Here is an 18,143-nt window from a genome sequence, read left to right as displayed (position 1 = left end):
CTGTGACATTTCTCTCTCTTGTGGAATTGCTGTTTCATTCTTTACATAATTCGTGAAAGAGGCTCATGTAATAGATGTCAGAAATTTTGAGAAGTAAACAGATTATCGCAACAAGAAAAATGACATAGTTTTAATTAATATTACATAATAAACTCAATACATTATACTAAAAATTTTGTAGTAAAATAAATAAAGATCACTTAATATGGGGTCCACAAACCTTTGTATGTGATTAATACAAAATCTTAATGATCAAATTGTGAAAAAGTATGTATCACTTACAGAATTTTTTTTCTCCTTTCTTTTTCCATTGACCATGAGTAGAAGGTAAGTATATTTAAAGATAATATTTCTTTAGAGTCTAAAATTGCACTGATTTTTTTTCTCCACAGAATGGCTTCAAATTATAAAGAAGGAACATGAAGCATTTGTGCATGCTTATTTTAATGTAATCTGATTCTAGTTTGTAATTTAAACGTGTAATATAGCATTGGAGATGTAATTTATTGTTTGAAAAGGAAGTATATTAACTCAGTCATGATATTTTTATCCATATTTTAGACCTTTCTTTTTTAAAAAAATATTTGGTTTCATATTAAGAAGAAAATATATATATTCCAGCTAAACAAACAGAATCACAAACTTAGAAAGAAAATTGAACTCAGAAGAAAAGCTCCTCTTTGTTGAATATTCACTGAATAAATTAATTCACCTTCAAATTCCATTACCAAACTATTTGTACACTCCTTGTTAGAAATCTGAAGTTAGTGATTTACTTAAATTTTAGGGAACACCAGGCAGGCCTGGTCCACCAGGAACACCAGGAGTGGGACTCCCTGGAGTGAAGGGGGAGAAGGGAGATCCTGGAACAGCCGTTAATGCATATGGGATCTCGGTGAGTTTAAAAATTATAGTTTCATTACACCAAAGATCGCTAATGTCTTCTATGTTACCTCAGTTTGGTGTGCTCGTGTCACAGTATATTATAATTTTCCAAAGTTATTTTTAGAAATTGAATATTACTATACTCTAGGGATTGGTCAGGTTTATCGGTAGCATGAGCAACACCAGAAACTTTAATCTTGAACTGCACTTGGGATGTGTAACTTAATATATGAGACGTGTGATATTTATAATATTGAAAACAACAATTGTATAATTGTATAAATACTTGTCTAAAACATAGTAACTCAGATTCTTGATTTTACGATTTCGAGTTTTACATTTTCACACATTATACATTCAATATTCATGGTCCCAATAAAGTAAAATACTAGGGATGGGACCGATTAATCGGTACTCTATAGATATCAGCCAATATAGGCATATCGGTTTATCGGTGAAATTACCGATTATTTTAACGATCTGATATATCAATAAATATCTGATAATTTAGTGCAAAATTCTGCCATTTTGTTGCAATTTTTATGGATAATCTCCATGCCCTACTTTCTAAACAAGTAAATGTCTAAATATCCAATTTCATTTGCACTGCAGTCACCTTGAAACGCACATTTATTAAGGAGGTCAATGAACTTTTCAGGTTCTTCAAGGATCATTTCTGATTTTATATCGTATCGGTAGAATATCGGTTACCGGTATTTTATATCGGTACTTTATCAGCATCGAGCAAAATTTCATATCGGCCCATCCTTACAAAATACTATCAAATATTCCTGTATTTTACCTTTTCCCTGCATTTTAAGTTAAGCTGAGAAATGTAAAATTGAGGTTCCACTGTATTATTATATTATATTATATTATACATTAAATTATTATAGTGTGCTCAAGGGATATGTTGAACTTTATTTGATATGTTTTTGTTTTTTTGCATCTGTTATGGTGAATATATAACCTCTATTTTAAAGAAGAATACTGTACATTGTAGTATATCATTTAAATTTAAATAAGTGTATTGAACAGAAATTTTCACTCTATAATGTCATTGTCTTGATGAATTAATTCTGGAAAATCTTGTTCTCTACAGTTTTCATGTTTTTGAAATTAAGAATATGAATAGCAGTTATCTAATAATCAAGTTTATTCTCTTTAATTATGTCTACAATTTTCAAATATTTTCTGAAAGAGTAAATCCTTAATTTTAGTTATAGAAGGTTGAGTCAAATAAGAAGCTTAAGAAGCCCGAGAAAAAATTGGACAGACTGTATTCCCAGCAAAGATTTATGTTAGGTATCAGGTATTATATTACAAAGTGTCCTAAAGGCTGCAAAACTGATCAACTGAGCATCAGAAGGCCACTACACACCAGTAAGGGCAGTAGTTTTGCTTGTGCCCCTTCGGAACCCTATAACTAGAGGCATGCATATTTTGTTTTTGCTGAAAACACGAAATGCTAAATAACTCATTGTAATGTTAATTTTTCATGTTTCTGAAAAGTGTGAGGTGCATTTTCCTACCCTGTTTTGTCATGAAATAATGTGAAATGCACTTAAACACGAAACTTAGAGTTTATTTACCAATGCGATACTTTCTGAAGCTTGAATTATCCTGTGAGTTATGATTAATTCTGCTGTAGATATTTGAGAAGCAAAAATGGACCCCTTTATACAGGAATAAAATTAATACAATGGTAACTACATAAATGTCCTATTAGAAGGGATATGTTTATTTTGTGTAATAAGTGCAGTTTTTAAATCAAATTTAGGATTATATTCACAATTTTAAGACCAAAATGTCATTTTATATACCAGTTTTGATCCGACTTTTCACCGCTGTAAAACCGAAACTTTCTTTTATTTACCTCTTTTGAACCCGAAATTGTCTGTTTTCGTGCCAAAATTTTGCTTTTTTATTTACCAAAAATATGTGCCTCTACCTATAACCTATAGAAATTCTCCAGGAAATGAAAATTCAGTATCACCATGACATCGAGTTTACAAATGGAGGGGAGGATGGCATCACTTCCCAGGCAGATGGGTGGAAAGACTTTGGCTGTGGTTCATAAGTGACTGACTACACATGCACCCAATTATTTTTTTCTGTGGTTATGCGACTCTTCCAGAGCATATGAAAATATGTGTTGATCTGAAATTAATTTACACTGAAATACAGCAAATTTTTGCAATCCTATAAGCAAAAATGTTATGACAAAATCTAAGGTTGTCATCTGTCTTATCCTCATATAAATTGTTAATGGCATATAATAGAATATTTTAACGTAAGTTTTCATGTTATCATTGTTGGTAAATATTGTATTGAAACCTTATTGTCAGTAATATATCATGTCAGTCTAGTGCTAAGAATGTGTTTGCTGAAAACAAGCAATGCTTTAGTGTTATGTGCTACTATATTTCATTATAATTAATTTAGATCAAAGGAGATAAGGGCGATGCTGGAATTAAAGGTGATCGTGGTGGATCTGGGCCCATGGGACCACCAGGTCCCCCAGGCCCACCTGCAGGGGGATTTAGGCATGATGATGATTCTACCCGTGGACCCATTTACATTCCAATGCCTGGGCCACCCGGTCCACCAGGGCATCCTGTAAGTGAAGTTACATCTTTTTTTAATTTGTAAATATACTATTAATTTGGATTAGAGTTAAAGCACAATATGAATGTAGTGGAATTTTTAATATTATTTCATATATTAAAGGAAGTTTAAAGGATTACGCCAAATACTGATACAAGGGTCACTATTTATATTTTGAGCCTAACAATGAAAAAACAGGAATTTGGCATTGAAAACTGCTTTATTGTTTTTTGAAGTATTCTCCTTTATGGTCAATACACTTTTGCATTTGTTCGAACCATTTGTCAAAGCAGTTTTTCCAATCTTCTTGAGACACCTCCATAGTATGGTTTTTGAATGCATCAACGGCATCTTCCGCCGACGAAAATCGTTGTCCACGCAATTTATTCTTGACATTCGGGAACAAGAAGAAGTCATTGGGTTCCAAATCAGGACTGTATGGTGGATGACCCATCAATTCGATTTTTTGACTTTTCATAAAGTCGGTTGTTAGACGAGATGTGTGACAGCTGGCATTGTCTTGATGAAGAATGATCCGACAGCGTTTGTTTGTTTTCCGTATTTGACCGAAGACCTCTGGCAAACAAATTGTTGTCTACCATTCAGAGTTGACCGTTCTACATTCCTCTAAAGGCACAGTTGCCACATGACCAGTTTTCCCGAAAAAACAGGCGACCATTTGTTTCGATGTGCTTCGAGCGCAAACAACTTTTGTTGGATTGGGTTCATCCTGAAACACCCATACAGTCGACTTCTGTTTACGTTCCGGCTCATATGCATATATCCATGATTCGTCACCTGTTACAATCTGCGAATCTCGTCGGTGAGCGAATGGCAGCCACGATTAAATTCGTTATACCAGCGTTTCACAGTGGCAAAGGATGGGGCTTCATCGCCAAATGTGGAAGTAAGTTGATCGATGCACTCTTGTCTTGATAATCCACGTCGAAAATCGTAAAAAATCATCGCACGAAAATGTTCACGAGTTAATTCCATTTTATTGTTGTCGCGCAATCTCCAAGGCAACATAAACAACACAAATGAAGCTATTGACAAAACATTTGAAGTACGTTATGGTCAATAATGCCAGACGATTCCGTGCAAACGTCAAATCGTGCCTAACTTCAATCAGTGTTGCCAAGGCTCAAAATATAAATAGTGGCCCTCGTGCACTAAGATGTTACAAATTCACTTTTAAGTTTCTGTAATATTCAATGCTTAAATAGAATCTGTAAGCGGTGTTGCAACCTCTGAGTAGATCAAAACTAGACATGCATCTCACACAGACCATATTTTTTACTCTTGAATTACACACTGGTACTTAGTCTATTATCTTGATAGGCACACCTGATTTGATGGCATTAAAAGAGTACAAAATGGAAGAAAATATGAAATTAGTGAAGAAAACAAAGTCAGGGAGGATTATTTTGGATGGTCAAGGTTTCACAATGTTGACATTAGATACGTTCAACAGAGTAGTCAAGTTAATAATTTTGTGGAGAATGCACAAATAATATTGAGTCACTCCAAGTTTCAATTCTATCCAACTCTGATGTGGTGTAACCTTGGCCAATCACATTTCCATTTGCCTTCTTGCCATCAAAGTAGGTCTGTTTGCTCAGTATATTGGAGAAGGTGGGACCTCATCCACAGCTAAATAATTGTCCCAGGCATTCTGTTTTCTTAACTAGCTTCATTTCAATTTATATGCCATTTTGAACTCTCACTGTTAAACTGGATGGAATGTTGGCAACCGTTCTTCCCGAGCATTAATAATAATATTCATATTCTTTATTTCTGTTGACCCATGTCCATAGGTATGGAAATCATCATATAACAATACATACAGTAATAAAATATTAATACAATTTTAGACAAGGATTACAGTAATGATTTTAAAAACTACTACATGAAGGAAATCCAAATACACTAATAAAATATTAATACAATTATAGACAAGAATTACAGCAATGATTTGAAGAACTTCTACATGAAGCAAATCCAAATAAAGGAAGAATACACACACACTATGGGAGTGAAATTACATGCAATATTTAAGGCGAGGACAATAATAAGCGAAGAAAATTTTTTAGTGTAAAAATAAAATGTAAAAGTAAATATGTAACTTATACAACATGGAAGAATGCAATATATATACAGAACCAATTAATGATCATTTAGGCACAATAATAACATATAGTGAATACTTCGTACATGATAATATAAATAGTATAATTCCATTTTCTGTACAATTGAACTCTCTTTGTTGACAATTTATGTAATTTAATATTTACACAACAACAATTTGTGATGCAACTTGCCTTGAGGGCCAAGGGCTACCTACCAACTACCGGCCTCAGTCCCACATGCCTCCGTAGAGATGGGCGATCATCAAACAGGTTATAGGGTGACATGTGGTCAGCATGACAAACCTCCAACCGTTGTAGGTTTTCATGACTGGGTTATGCTACTCGTTCGTAGCTACTAAATTTCTTCATGATGGTGGGTCCCATACACAGGCTGAAATCTCAGGAGAGTAGTTAGGGTTCCTGCAGAAGACTCAAACCAGCTTGCATCCCGTAGTCAGAGCATATTGTCTGCTTTCCCCAGACACATTCTGTGTTGTGGGATTTCCTACATATGACTATATAACACAATATACTGCCCTGAAGACCGAGCCAGGCCAAGTCTGTGAAATATTGGTATGCATAAGAAGAAAAGGACATGAATGGTGGCTAAAAGTATAACCAATCATCATGAAGTAGATACAATATGTAATGTATAGGGTGTTTCCATGACCCTTATTCAAACTGGCAGGGTGGTTGGAGACTAGACCCACGTACTAATATGAGATAAGGAATTTTGGTCTGGAAACACATCATTGAAAGTTACGAGGCGTATTCGGAAAGCAAGTACCGAAAGGGTGTAAAAAATAAAGTAAAATAGTTTCGTAGCTTTTTTTATTTGCATTGCATTCTACAGACATTAAACTACTTTTCTACATAGTTTCCACAAGTTTCAAGCATTTGTCGTAGCGTGGCACTAGTTTTTGTATCCCATCATCAAAGAATGTTCCTGCCTGTGACGAAAGCCATCCATGCACTGCTGCTTCGACGTCGTCATCCTCGTCGAAATGCTGAACAGCAAGAAACTTCTTCTTCAGATGAAGAAAGAGATGGTAGTCACTTGGTGCCAAGTCAGGGCTGTTGGCAAATGAACAAATTGTTCCCAGCCAAATGACATGATGAAATTTTGAGTTTGTTGGGCCGTATGCGGACGAGCATTGTCGTGAAGCAACACAATGCCTTCCCTAAGCATTCCGCATCTTTTGTTTTCAATTGCACGACGCAGCCGGATTAATGTGTCACAGCAGGCATCTTTGTTGCAGGGGGGTCTGTCCTGTAGGCAAGAATTCAACCATTCTTGCATTGAGAAAACAAATCACAGACAGGACTTCACAGTCGGCGGGCTGATTGATTTTCTTGAACATTTCAAACCTTCAGAAAACTACGAAGAAAAAGCATGACCTGCTTCCATGCGTGCCTGTGGCTAACTAATGGATGAAGGACGTCAGCGAGAACTCACACGGTCGCGACTGCATCGCTACAGCGGCAATATTTGCAAACAGTACTTACTTTATGAATACGCTTCGTATAAGCCAAACTAGTCGGGCCAGCCTATGACAGTATAATAAGACAACTGAAGATGCAGCTTGTAGATTCAATACAGACATTACTAGAGTGTGTTGTAGCAATTTATGATGAGAACGTTACAATAATTGCTCAAAATGGTGGCCTCCAACATCGATGCAGGCACGACAGCATCGCAAGGAGCTTTGTCACATCTGCCCTATCATCCCTGGAGTCGTTCTGACGATATCACGGGCAGCAAGGATTCTTGCCACCAGGTCCTCTTCAATGTCTACTGCTGTCTCATAGACAACACTTTTGACATGACCCCATAAGAAAAAAATCGAGTGGGGTCAGATCAGGTGAACAAGCTGGCCAAGAAACAGGGCCTCCTTGTGCTATCCACAATCGAGGGAAAGAAGAGTCATTTCAAAAGAGTTGTCACCGGTAGAAAGTGGGGAGAACAGATCAGGCGAGCGACTCCACGGATGTTAGAACAGATGTAACAGAGTTTCTTGTGTTGCTATCATGCCTACATCGATGCTGGGGGCCACCACTTTGAACAACTATACTCTTGTCCCAGCTATCTCTAGAGCAGGTTAGGTTAGGTGGTGAGGTTGAAGTTTGGTTCGCAGTGCATGGATTTGTTTATTTTAATGTAATTTAGATTACAGAACTTTAGTTTTTATAATATTGTCCGGCCAAATTTGTGTCAGCTGCCACAGTTAGACGTGGGGGCATAAAGCGAGACAGCTCCACCAATGAACACATGAGAGGGACATAATTGCATCGAGGGGGTGGGGGGGAAGCGACTGCAGTTACCAGCCTTCGAGCAGTGTGTAGTGCTTCGCTCTGGCTAATCTATCTCTCCCGCTTCTCTGATGCTATGCACGGCCTTGCTCTACCTGAGACAGGGTATACTGTATCGTTTTCGTCATAGTGTTACAATACACTGCAGTAACTTCTGTATTGAATCTACAAGCTGCATCTTTGTTATCTTAACACTGTCATAAGCAGCCGCAACTAGTTTGGCTTATAACTTTTTAATGGCACATTTCCGAACTGGGGTTCCATATCTCATGTTGGTACTTGGGTCAGTTCTCAATACACCCTGTCAGTTTGAATCAAGGTCACAGAAACCCCCTGTATAGAGAAGTATTGTAATAGTATTATTGATGAATTTATTACAATTAGTTTATAATAAAAGTAACCAATTATGTTATTCTTATCATTGAATATGCTACTACTACCACCACTAATTAAATTTTGTAGCAAAAACTTAACCAATCCTCTAAAAAAAAAAAAATACTTGTGTTTCCCATGTTCTGGACCAATCTTTTCATTTGATACTTTCATATCCTTTTTCAACATGATACGTCAAGTACAAAACATCAATTCTTGTCATGTTTATAGGGTCCAGCTGGTCCACCAGGCATATCTTTAATGGGCGAGAAAGGTGAGATGGGACCTGCAGGGCCACCAGGTCCTCCTGGGTCCCCAACAGGGAGGACTTATGATTATGGAAGGGAATCGTTAATTCCACCCCGTCATGGTAAGTGGCAGCATGTCTGTGTGAAGATGTTAATTTTTTTTGGTTTACATATTTTTTTAGGAATGGAACATGTATTTATATAACCTTTAGTGGTTTTGGCCAGAATTCAAACCTTGACTCCTAGGTATTATGAAAATGTTTTATTAATTTTTTCCTTGCTGATTGTAAAAAAATTCTTTCTTGTATCCACAGCACATTTTCAAAAATTCCATGGCTTCTGGGAATTATTGGTGCTGGAAATTATATTATTTTTTTTTCACAGGTCATTATAAACTGCTACAGAAGAATATTCATCAGTGTAGTGCATGTTAATCTTAGTGATAAGAAACGTGCCTTTTGGTATTGCTGAGAAAAGTTCAGAAAAATTGAGATGCCATTACATACAACAGATTTGATCATTCATATCAATTTGAACTTGCAATGATCTTTATGTTTGATGTGTTGTTAAATCATGTGAGTGTAATTCTACATTTATATTAATTAGTCTGAAATTCAGTGTTCAAATTCATATACCACTGGTGACACGTTGAACATTAGAGGTATTAGAAATATCGAAATCAGAAAAAAATTATGTTGACAAACATGGAATTCTGTGAATTTTGTTTTGGTAATGTACCATTCGTTTTGGTTTTGTTTGGAAATGTACCACTAATTCAAACATTATAATTTCTCGTATCAAACATAATTTATCAATAGATTTGAGTACATTGTGAATGTAGTCCAATCTATACTGTCCCAGGCAGACTGTCTGAAAATTTCTGCCTCTATACTTCTGTTCTGAGTAACCTTTTCACTCAAAATTCCCAGTTACAAAAATATTTACTAAAATATTTACGTGGTTTTAATGTTTGCATGATATAATTTGTGCAGAATTGAACTACATCTTCAGCGTATGTGGATGTTTTTGCTAGTATGTTATTGGTACATACAAATATAATTTTACACATGATGTAGGCAGTGGCGGCTGGCAGCTAGTATTATGGGTAGTGGCAACGTGATCAAGAAATCGAAAATTTTTCGCTAGCATATGTCATAGAAATCTAATGAAAGAGGTAATTTTAATGGAACTTTGTTTCCTAAAATTGCAGACAAAAATTCAGAGGTCCTAAGATTGGTTTATTTTACTTCGCATTCGTACTACTTTTGGCTAATCGCGAAGATAAGGATGAGTGAACACTCACAAAGAACACCGATGCCCAGGCCAAGATTCGAACCCGCAATCCCTGGCATCGTAACATGCTGTGCGGAGGTCGGCCAGAGTTTCTAGGAAATAAATGCAACTATTAAAATTTCGATGCCTGTCACCTTTACCATTTTTTTTGATATTTTTAAATAGAATTGATGTTTAAATCTGGCGTGAGACAGCCAAGTTGTTTAACTTTTAATTTAAAATCGCATAGTACCTTGAAAAACTGTGTTTCACACACCATCGGACACTTTCGCTTCACTAAAAAGAAAAACACTGAACAATTAGAGACACAGAGTCGATCACGGTATTCTCACCTTGCTTTGTTTATAATTTGCAACCCCAGCACAGCAGACGGTACATCAATGATCAGTGTTACTAACAACTGAAATATGATTATCTGCTAAATGAACTGTAGATCTACAATTTTTAGAATTCAATGCAAGAAATTGAATTATATCTCCAAGTGAAATTCTTATACTGATAGATTTTCCGTGTGATTTTTTACAAATATTAAAGTAAAAAATCCCCTGGTGATGCAAATTCTCTTTCATGTTTAGGCAATTCTTTTGTACAGTAAATGTCTTCAATGTTGTCAACATCAGTTGCATCACATGAGTGTCTGTGTGCATGAGAGCAAGGGATATATCTTTTCTTAAGGAAGAAATCGATAACAATAGAGCCTGGATGGCTCTTTAGATGCATATATCTAAATGGTTATATAAATTTGGGGAAGATATTACGTTCGTTCTTGCCAAATATACAGGAAAGGATCTTTCTCGCGAATTACTTCTCCAACGAGTATTACAAATCGGTCAGGATTAGTCACTTCTCTGTGAAGTTTTCAACTATGTCAACACAATGCGAAAGCTCTCGCGTTGTGCCACGACTCGAGCTGGCACGGCTGGTTGTCTTACGGCTGTCACTGGGCTACCACCCCACCTCCTCGCTCGTTAACTGCGGAGACTTTTTCATGCCTCCGCGCATGCCTCTGCGCACAGGCCAGACTATGCTGGCCCAGAGCAAGTGAGAGAACAGCTGAGGATGCGGCGGCCGTAAACTCGAACGCTTACAATATTTGAATCTCCTCGTTCGTAAATGTATTAATTTAACTATATTTTGGTAAAGTAAGTGCTATTTCTTTTTCTGAGGGTAGAGCCATGGCACAGCGGCTCTCCCCTTAGAGCCGCCGCTGGATGTAGGTATATCATAATCTACCATTATATTTTGTTGCATAATATTTGCTTTTCGAACAAACTGTGTTTTAAGTGCTTGCCTATTTAAAAATGTAATATTAAGTATTTTTATTGTTGTGTTTTTGTGCTACCATCTGAAGGATCATCAAGCAGTTTGGAGCAGCTTAAGGCACTTAAAGAACTTAAAACACTGAAAGAAGTGCAGGAAGCTTTAGGTAAAAAAGGTGGATAGACTAGAGAAACATGTACTAATTGTGAAAATTCAGTTTTTCAGAATTTTTTGATGTAACTTGCAGAAACTTCAATTTTCATTGGGTAATATTTGTGGTTAGCATTTTATTTGAAAGTACATTTCACAAGAACTTCTCATTTGTTCCAAAAATTATTCACATAATATTGAACATTTTTAAAACTTCTGAATGCATTTAAATGTTGTCATACTTAAATAGGATCTAAATTTTTGCTTGCATGCACATAGCTTTGTGTGTATTTCTTTCGACATTTATGCTTTAAATTGATTTAAAAACATTTTAGTTTAAAATAAGCATAATTCTACTGCATACGTTGTAGGGTTATCGACATAGGCATAGCTAGAACTTTATATTTGGGTGTGCACAAAGAAAGAAAAATGAGGTCTTGTACCTTTTTAATAGCATGTTTTGCAACACAATCACTTGGCTCTTTAACTGCACTGATGTTTGTAAAGGAATATAAATTCACTAAATGACAGTGTTGAAAGTTTCTGAATATATGTAGTAGAAAAAAAATCAAATTGCATAGAAATTACACACACAAGAAAATGTTCATAACTGTTACAAACAAATTTATCAAAATACACGTCATCTATAGCAAGAGACGTCTGTCAAAAGGTACAATGTTCTTAAACTCATCAATAACTTCATTTACATCAATAGACGAAGCTTTTTCTGTTCCACAAATAGCAAGAGCAGGGCTTCCAATCTATCCTGCATCCAGTGGCGTGCCCAGGATTTTAGAAAGGGAGGGGTTAAGTACACTTTTTCTGGTAGTCAGCTCTCATTTTGCCATCTTTTCCTACCTTTGATGTTCTTTTTTTTAGGAATACTGGACCAAAAGGGGGGGGTTATAACCCCCACCAACCCCCCCTTGGGCACGCCACTGCCTGCATCTGAGTTCGTCTTAATTTAGTTTTAACTTGGGTAAGCTTGGAGAAAGCTCTCTCTCACACATGCAGCTTGTGACAAGTATAGAAGAAAAGCACTGTAGTACAGAGTAGAATACAGTAAATATCTTCTTTCTCTCTTCTTTCTCAAATATGTTACGGTGACATTGTTGTTATAGTTATACATTATACATATTGTATCCCTGTATTATATCAGTTTTTAATTTCGAGCGTTCAGTAAAGAAAAGAACCTATTTCCACAAATATAGGTAAGTTTTAGACCAATATTGAGGAAGGGGGGTGGGATTCGGGGATAAACTCAGCGAGTTCAATATTTCGAATAATCTCTACTTTTAATAATTTTGTCCTGGAAAAAGAAAGATGCCGCTTATTTTCTCTCTTATTGAAATATCTGTCTTTAATTCTCTTTGATAAAGCAGCTCATTTGGGTGTGCCTAGGCACACCCTGCAAACCCCGTAGCTACGCCTATGGTTATCGATGGATTTTCTTTATAATAATAAATGTGGTGATCAAAAAACATTCTAGTCAGATTAATTTAGATGTATTTCTATACACATGTAAATTTGAAGTAGGTGTTTGTCTTTAGATAAATTTGGGTTTTATTTGATTTGACTTTCAATTTCTCTTGTGTGCCATAAATAACTTATGTCACAACCAAGTTATATTTGAGTGTTATGTCTTGTGATATAAAGTTCATAAGAAACTTCATTGTTGTGTCCATTTCTACAATAAATATATATATATATATTTTTAAATCACTGTGATATTTGTTCAGAATCCATACACAGAATTTTATTGATTGCATGCTCCTTTCTTTGAGGTCCCCCAGGACCCCCAGGTCCACCAGGCCCCCCAGGACGAACCATGCCTACTGTGGAAGCAGAAACAACCAAAATTGTTCCTGGAGCCGTCACATTTCAGAATACTGAAGCTATGATTAAGGTAACTAATCATTATTGATGTAACGCTGGCTATGCATTAGGGATTAATGCATATGAAAATTTACCAGCATTAATATTGCGCTGATCTGATGTAAAATCGAAATGGATGTAAAGCGTTGATTTTATTTTTTGATACCAATCCAACTACTACCATCTGTAATGATATATTTTAATTAATACCACTTTGAACCATGGCTGATATTCTTACAGACTCCCAATAATACCCATGCCAATACTTGAAAATTATAACAATGGAAACAGTCACATGAACAACTTCATGGGCATAACTTGGGCCTAACTTTAGAGGGACAAAATAAAACTTGGGACTTAACTTTTGGGGCAGAATCAAACTTGAGACTTAACTTATGGGGGCAGAAAATAATCAAACTTGGGACTTAACTTTTGGAGGCAGAATCAAACTTGGGACTTCGGGAGCCAGGATCAACAAGTTTTCCATCCCGTAAAAAGTCCAGAACTATTTTGCTAAGTAACTCACATTTTCGAAATCATAAAATATACTTGGCTACTCAGGTCTCAGGAGGTTAAGAAAAGTATCCTTAATTTTTAAATTTAGTAACATGATTTTTTTTGAGGGGTGGGGCAACTGCCCCCTCTTGCCCCCACCAAGTTACGATTATGAACAACTTGTAAACAACTTACTGACAGAGACAAGAGAGACATTAAATTGCAGAAAAATTGCTTTTTGCTTTTAGACTATAGTAGTGACAACATTTTATGAACAGATGAAACAGTTTTCTGCACCGTGGAACTTAGTGTTTGAGAAAAAAAATTAGAAAAGAAAGCAACATGGATGATTGTTTTGCTGTTTCTGTCATTCTTTTTTATACAATTTTGTTCATGTGACCGATTCAATTCAAGATTGTTCTGTATATTTATAAATTTTAGTATAACAGATTTTCATTCGAACTATAGCAATCTACCAGAGTTTCTATTTAAAATGTTCATAATTTCACATGAGACAATTGATGACAATATTGTTGAAAATATGAGGAAATTTATGCATTTTGCATAATTTCCAGGGTATTTAGATTTGGCAAAGTGCTGCATGCATTTTTGTGGACCCATTAAGATTTCCAGACTGTGAAAAACTATCAGCTAGTATCGGTGATTAAAGACCAACCGATATGTTCTGGCACTGGTACAGTGGGATCCACTAGTATTGCTCGGCAAATTGTCCATGACTATTTTAATTAATTTTTCTCTTACATTCTATGTCTTTTTAAGCGATTGATTTTTATGTATACTGATGCAGAAGTTGTCAACAGCTTGTTTTGAATTTTCTTTTAATTCTTGAAGCTCTTATTGGGTCAAATGAAGTGCATGAGCATGGTGATGGACAATTTGAATGGCAATACTCATGGATTCCACTGCACTAATGAATCTGTTTCAGCTCAGTCCTGCATCATTGCATGCTTTGTTTTGTATTACATACAAGTATGCTTGAATGTAAAAGTTCCTTTATTGAACACTTGGGACTTGATCTTACATTCTATTCTCTTGTTGATATTAAGGAGATAATATTTCAGAAAAGTATTTCTGAAGAAGATTCAAATGTAAATTTTCAAATTGCTTCAAGTGTGAATTCCAAACTTCTCTGACATGGTATGCCAAGACTGCACAAGAGATAATCCTCCCTGGTATCTTACACCCAAAAACAGGTCTTCCCCAGACCACTAGACAAGGTGGAGCCTTGGCCTCTTGATAAAATAATTCACCCAGGCACTAGGTTTGTATCACACCTTACACTAACCATTCAGTCAACACCTTCCCCAAACATTTATTTGAATGTTTCTCCTAATGCAACAAAGAAGTACATTACTACAACATGGAAGAATAACTCCAATCTTGTAGCTCCAACTCATAACACATCACTGTTTGAAAGGTCCAAAATCCCACCTATATAATAAGTTACCATATCATATGAAAACTATTGAACCAATAGCCAAATTAAAAAAATAAATCCTACATTGCTTTTACTCAGTGAATAAGTTTATCAATCTCCAATCCATCAACCCTCAAGTGTATTGATGGATTGGAGGTTCAATGATTCATGTAAGTGCAAGAAAAAATGTAATTATAGTACAGTGGGATCCACTAGTATTGTTTGGAAAATTGTTCGACTATTTTCATTAATTTTTGTCTTACAAATATTAAAAAATATATATTTTTATTATATAAAGTAAATAAAAATATAAGGTAAAAGTGAATTACTTACACCAACATGAGTCTCCTTCGTTGATATATGCTACGTTATATAATAAAAAATATATATATTTTTAATATTTGTCATAAGAGTAATTCACACAAAATAACAATATGAATTTTCTCTTACATCCTTTGTGTTTTTAAGCAATGGATTTTTATGTATGATGGTGCAGAAGTTGTCAACAGCTTGTTTTGAGTTTTCTTTTAATTCTTGAAGCTCTTATTGGGTCAAATAAAGTGCACAAATGTTTGTGATAGACAATTTGCACAGTAATACTCATGGATCCCACTGTACCAACATAGACCCACAATAGATTGGATGCCATCTCACGTCTCACATCTGTTATGCAATTTGAGTGCAATTCTTAGTATATTCTCTTTATATTGTAACCTCAACATAATTTACTGATTTTACTATAATATAATAGACTGTATCACTAAAATGAGTACACACCTTTCAGCATTGAACTGAAACAGGCTAAGGCATCATTTCATTGTATCAACTCCCTATATTATATTATTGATTGGTTGATTGATTGAGATGGTGTTTTTATGTCCACTTTGTGCACATCAAGGCTAATCAGAACTGGACCTACAGTTTAAAGTGGAATCTGAACCACCATGTTCCTTCACCGGGTATCGAACCTGCGACCCCTTGATTACAAGGTGACGATGCAACCACTGCACCATCGGAGATGCTATATTATATTATTGTATTTCATTGTTTTAATATATTATAATGTGAACACAAATTGATTGACATGTTCATCACAGCATGTAAATGCAAACATGTGAAATGGATAAAATAAATCTAATCTAATCGCATCCTGTGTTCTGGAATTGTTGACAAATGAATGCCTAGACAAATACACAACCCTCAGGATGGAGACAAAACCCATCTCCGAAACTAGGTATGGATAGAAAGAAAAAACAGTGGTTAAAAGCACAATAATTCAACATGAATAAATCACCACTGATCAGCTACAAAGAAGTTTATTTTCTTCTACAAAGCGAACAATAAAAACGCTACATAGTCCCATGCAGCTGTGCAGCTGTGCAAAATTATTGAGGGGGCTCTGATCACTGAAATAAATTAATGAATAACTCACTCTCCCTTTTTTAAGTTTTGGCTTCAGTGTTCGGAATCTCATAAAAGACCATGAATTCCTAAAAAATATCCAAATTTTTATTCACAGTTCGAATGCAGAATATTAATTGTCCATGGATGGATATGTCACAAGTTTCGTCAACCATAATAGCAAAATATTCCCGACTTTTAATATCTGCTACCACGGAGCGCAAAACAGATCTCCCTAATATATCAGTGATCTTGTTCTGAATGTCATTTGAGAGCCATTTGTAGCCCGAACTACCCTAGTTCATGCACTTCGTTTTTTGAAACTCTTTTTAGTAAAAATTTTAACAATACTCATAATTACATACTTAGTATATAGTAATAAGTCATGTGTTTTGCTGTCTCTGGTCATAGCCCCCCCCCCCCCCCAAAGTTGGTGGTTTAGCAGTGTCAGCCCCCCAAAGTTGATGGTCTAGAACATATCAAATGTGTATTTAAAGTTAAGTTTATGTGGCACAATTCAGAGTAAACTTTACAAGAGAAGCAAAATAATACATTAGACCCTCTTAAGCAAAATTATTTCGGGGCTCTGCCCCCACATCGTTAACATTGGGGGCTCGAGCCCCCCCAAGCCCCAAGGAGTCGGAGCCTGAGGTCCCATGCAATCTCTCTGTTAGGTTTAGAGCAGAATTAGGTTTGAGATAATGTTATCTAGAGGCAGTGTTATCTAGAGTCATTTACAAGGGTCGTTCAAGGTTAACCGGGATTTTCGTACGTAAAAAATCGATGAATAGCCGGATCATGATGAAACGTGCGGGTGACGTAATGTATTCCTTCGCGAGTAACTAGCGACCGGCATGACGTATTTCGCGCATGCGCAGCAGTTGCAGCGAACATGGTGGCAAGCAGTGTGTCTGTGGCTGTGGAGCAGCGGTGTGTAATCAAATTTTTCGTGAAGGAGAAAGTGAAACCAGCTGAGATTTTCAGACGATTGCAAGCACAGTATGGTGAACAAACGATGTCGTGGACAAGAGTGTACGAATGGTGTGAGCAGTTTTGCGAAGGACGGGAGCTGGTGACAAATGAAGCGCATGGACACATTCGCCCTACTGCAGACACACCAGTGAATATTGCACGTGTTGAGCAAATGATTCTTGAGAACCGGCAAGTAACAGTGCGGGATATTGCTGCCGAGGTGAATATCAGTGTCGGGAGTGTTGAGACAATCATTCACGACCACTTACGCTTCCGCAAAATCTGTGCAAGGTGGGTTCCCCGCCAGCTGACATTCGATCAGAAGTGGACACGCAGGATGGTCTGTGAACAGCTTCTGAATCGGTTTCGAGCAGAAGGTGATGAATTGTTGCAATCTATCATCACGTGTGATGAAACATGGTTGCACAATTCAACCCCAGAGACCAAAAGACGCAGCATGGAGTGGCGGCATAAAGGTTCCCCGCCCCCCAAGAAAAGCAAAATGCAGCCGTCCGCTGCAAAGATCATGGCAAGTGTCTTCTGGGACATGAAGGGCGTTATCCATGTGGATTTTCTGGACAAAGGGAGCACGATTAATGCCCAGTATTACTCCACATTGTTGAGTGGTGCTGTACGAAAGTCCACAAGAGAAGACCTGGGATGTTGTCTGGAAATGTCATTCTTCTCCATGACAATGCCCGCCCTCAC

The 18,143-nt window shown here is 36.4% G+C and overlaps 1 protein-coding gene across 4 annotated transcripts in view; it reads left to right on the top strand.

Moving 5' to 3' along the window:
- The window catches only part of Mp (collagen XV/XVIII-type protein multiplexin), a 739,732-nt gene that overhangs the window by 699,098 nt on the left and 22,491 nt on the right, over nt 1-18,143 (top strand). For 2 of the 4 annotated variants that reach the window (XM_083143960.1, XM_083143959.1), the window contains exons 20-24: nt 788-895; nt 3,331-3,504; nt 8,535-8,673; nt 11,196-11,270; nt 13,039-13,160. In XM_083143960.1, the coding sequence (XP_083000086.1) occupies nt 788-895; nt 3,331-3,504; nt 8,535-8,673; nt 11,196-11,270; nt 13,039-13,160 (618 nt within the window). The remainder of the gene's footprint in view (nt 1-787; nt 896-3,330; nt 3,505-8,534; nt 8,674-11,195; nt 11,271-13,038; nt 13,161-18,143) is intronic. The other 2 variants (XM_083143962.1, XM_083143961.1) reach the window with 2 other exon arrangements.

Source organism: Lepisma saccharinum, chromosome 22, assembly GCF_977018435.1.
Source record: "Lepisma saccharinum chromosome 22, izLepSacc3.1, whole genome shotgun sequence".
Classification (NCBI taxonomy): Eukaryota; Metazoa; Arthropoda; class Insecta; order Zygentoma; family Lepismatidae; genus Lepisma; species Lepisma saccharinum.
This window is presented reverse-complemented; position numbering and strand designations above follow the sequence as displayed.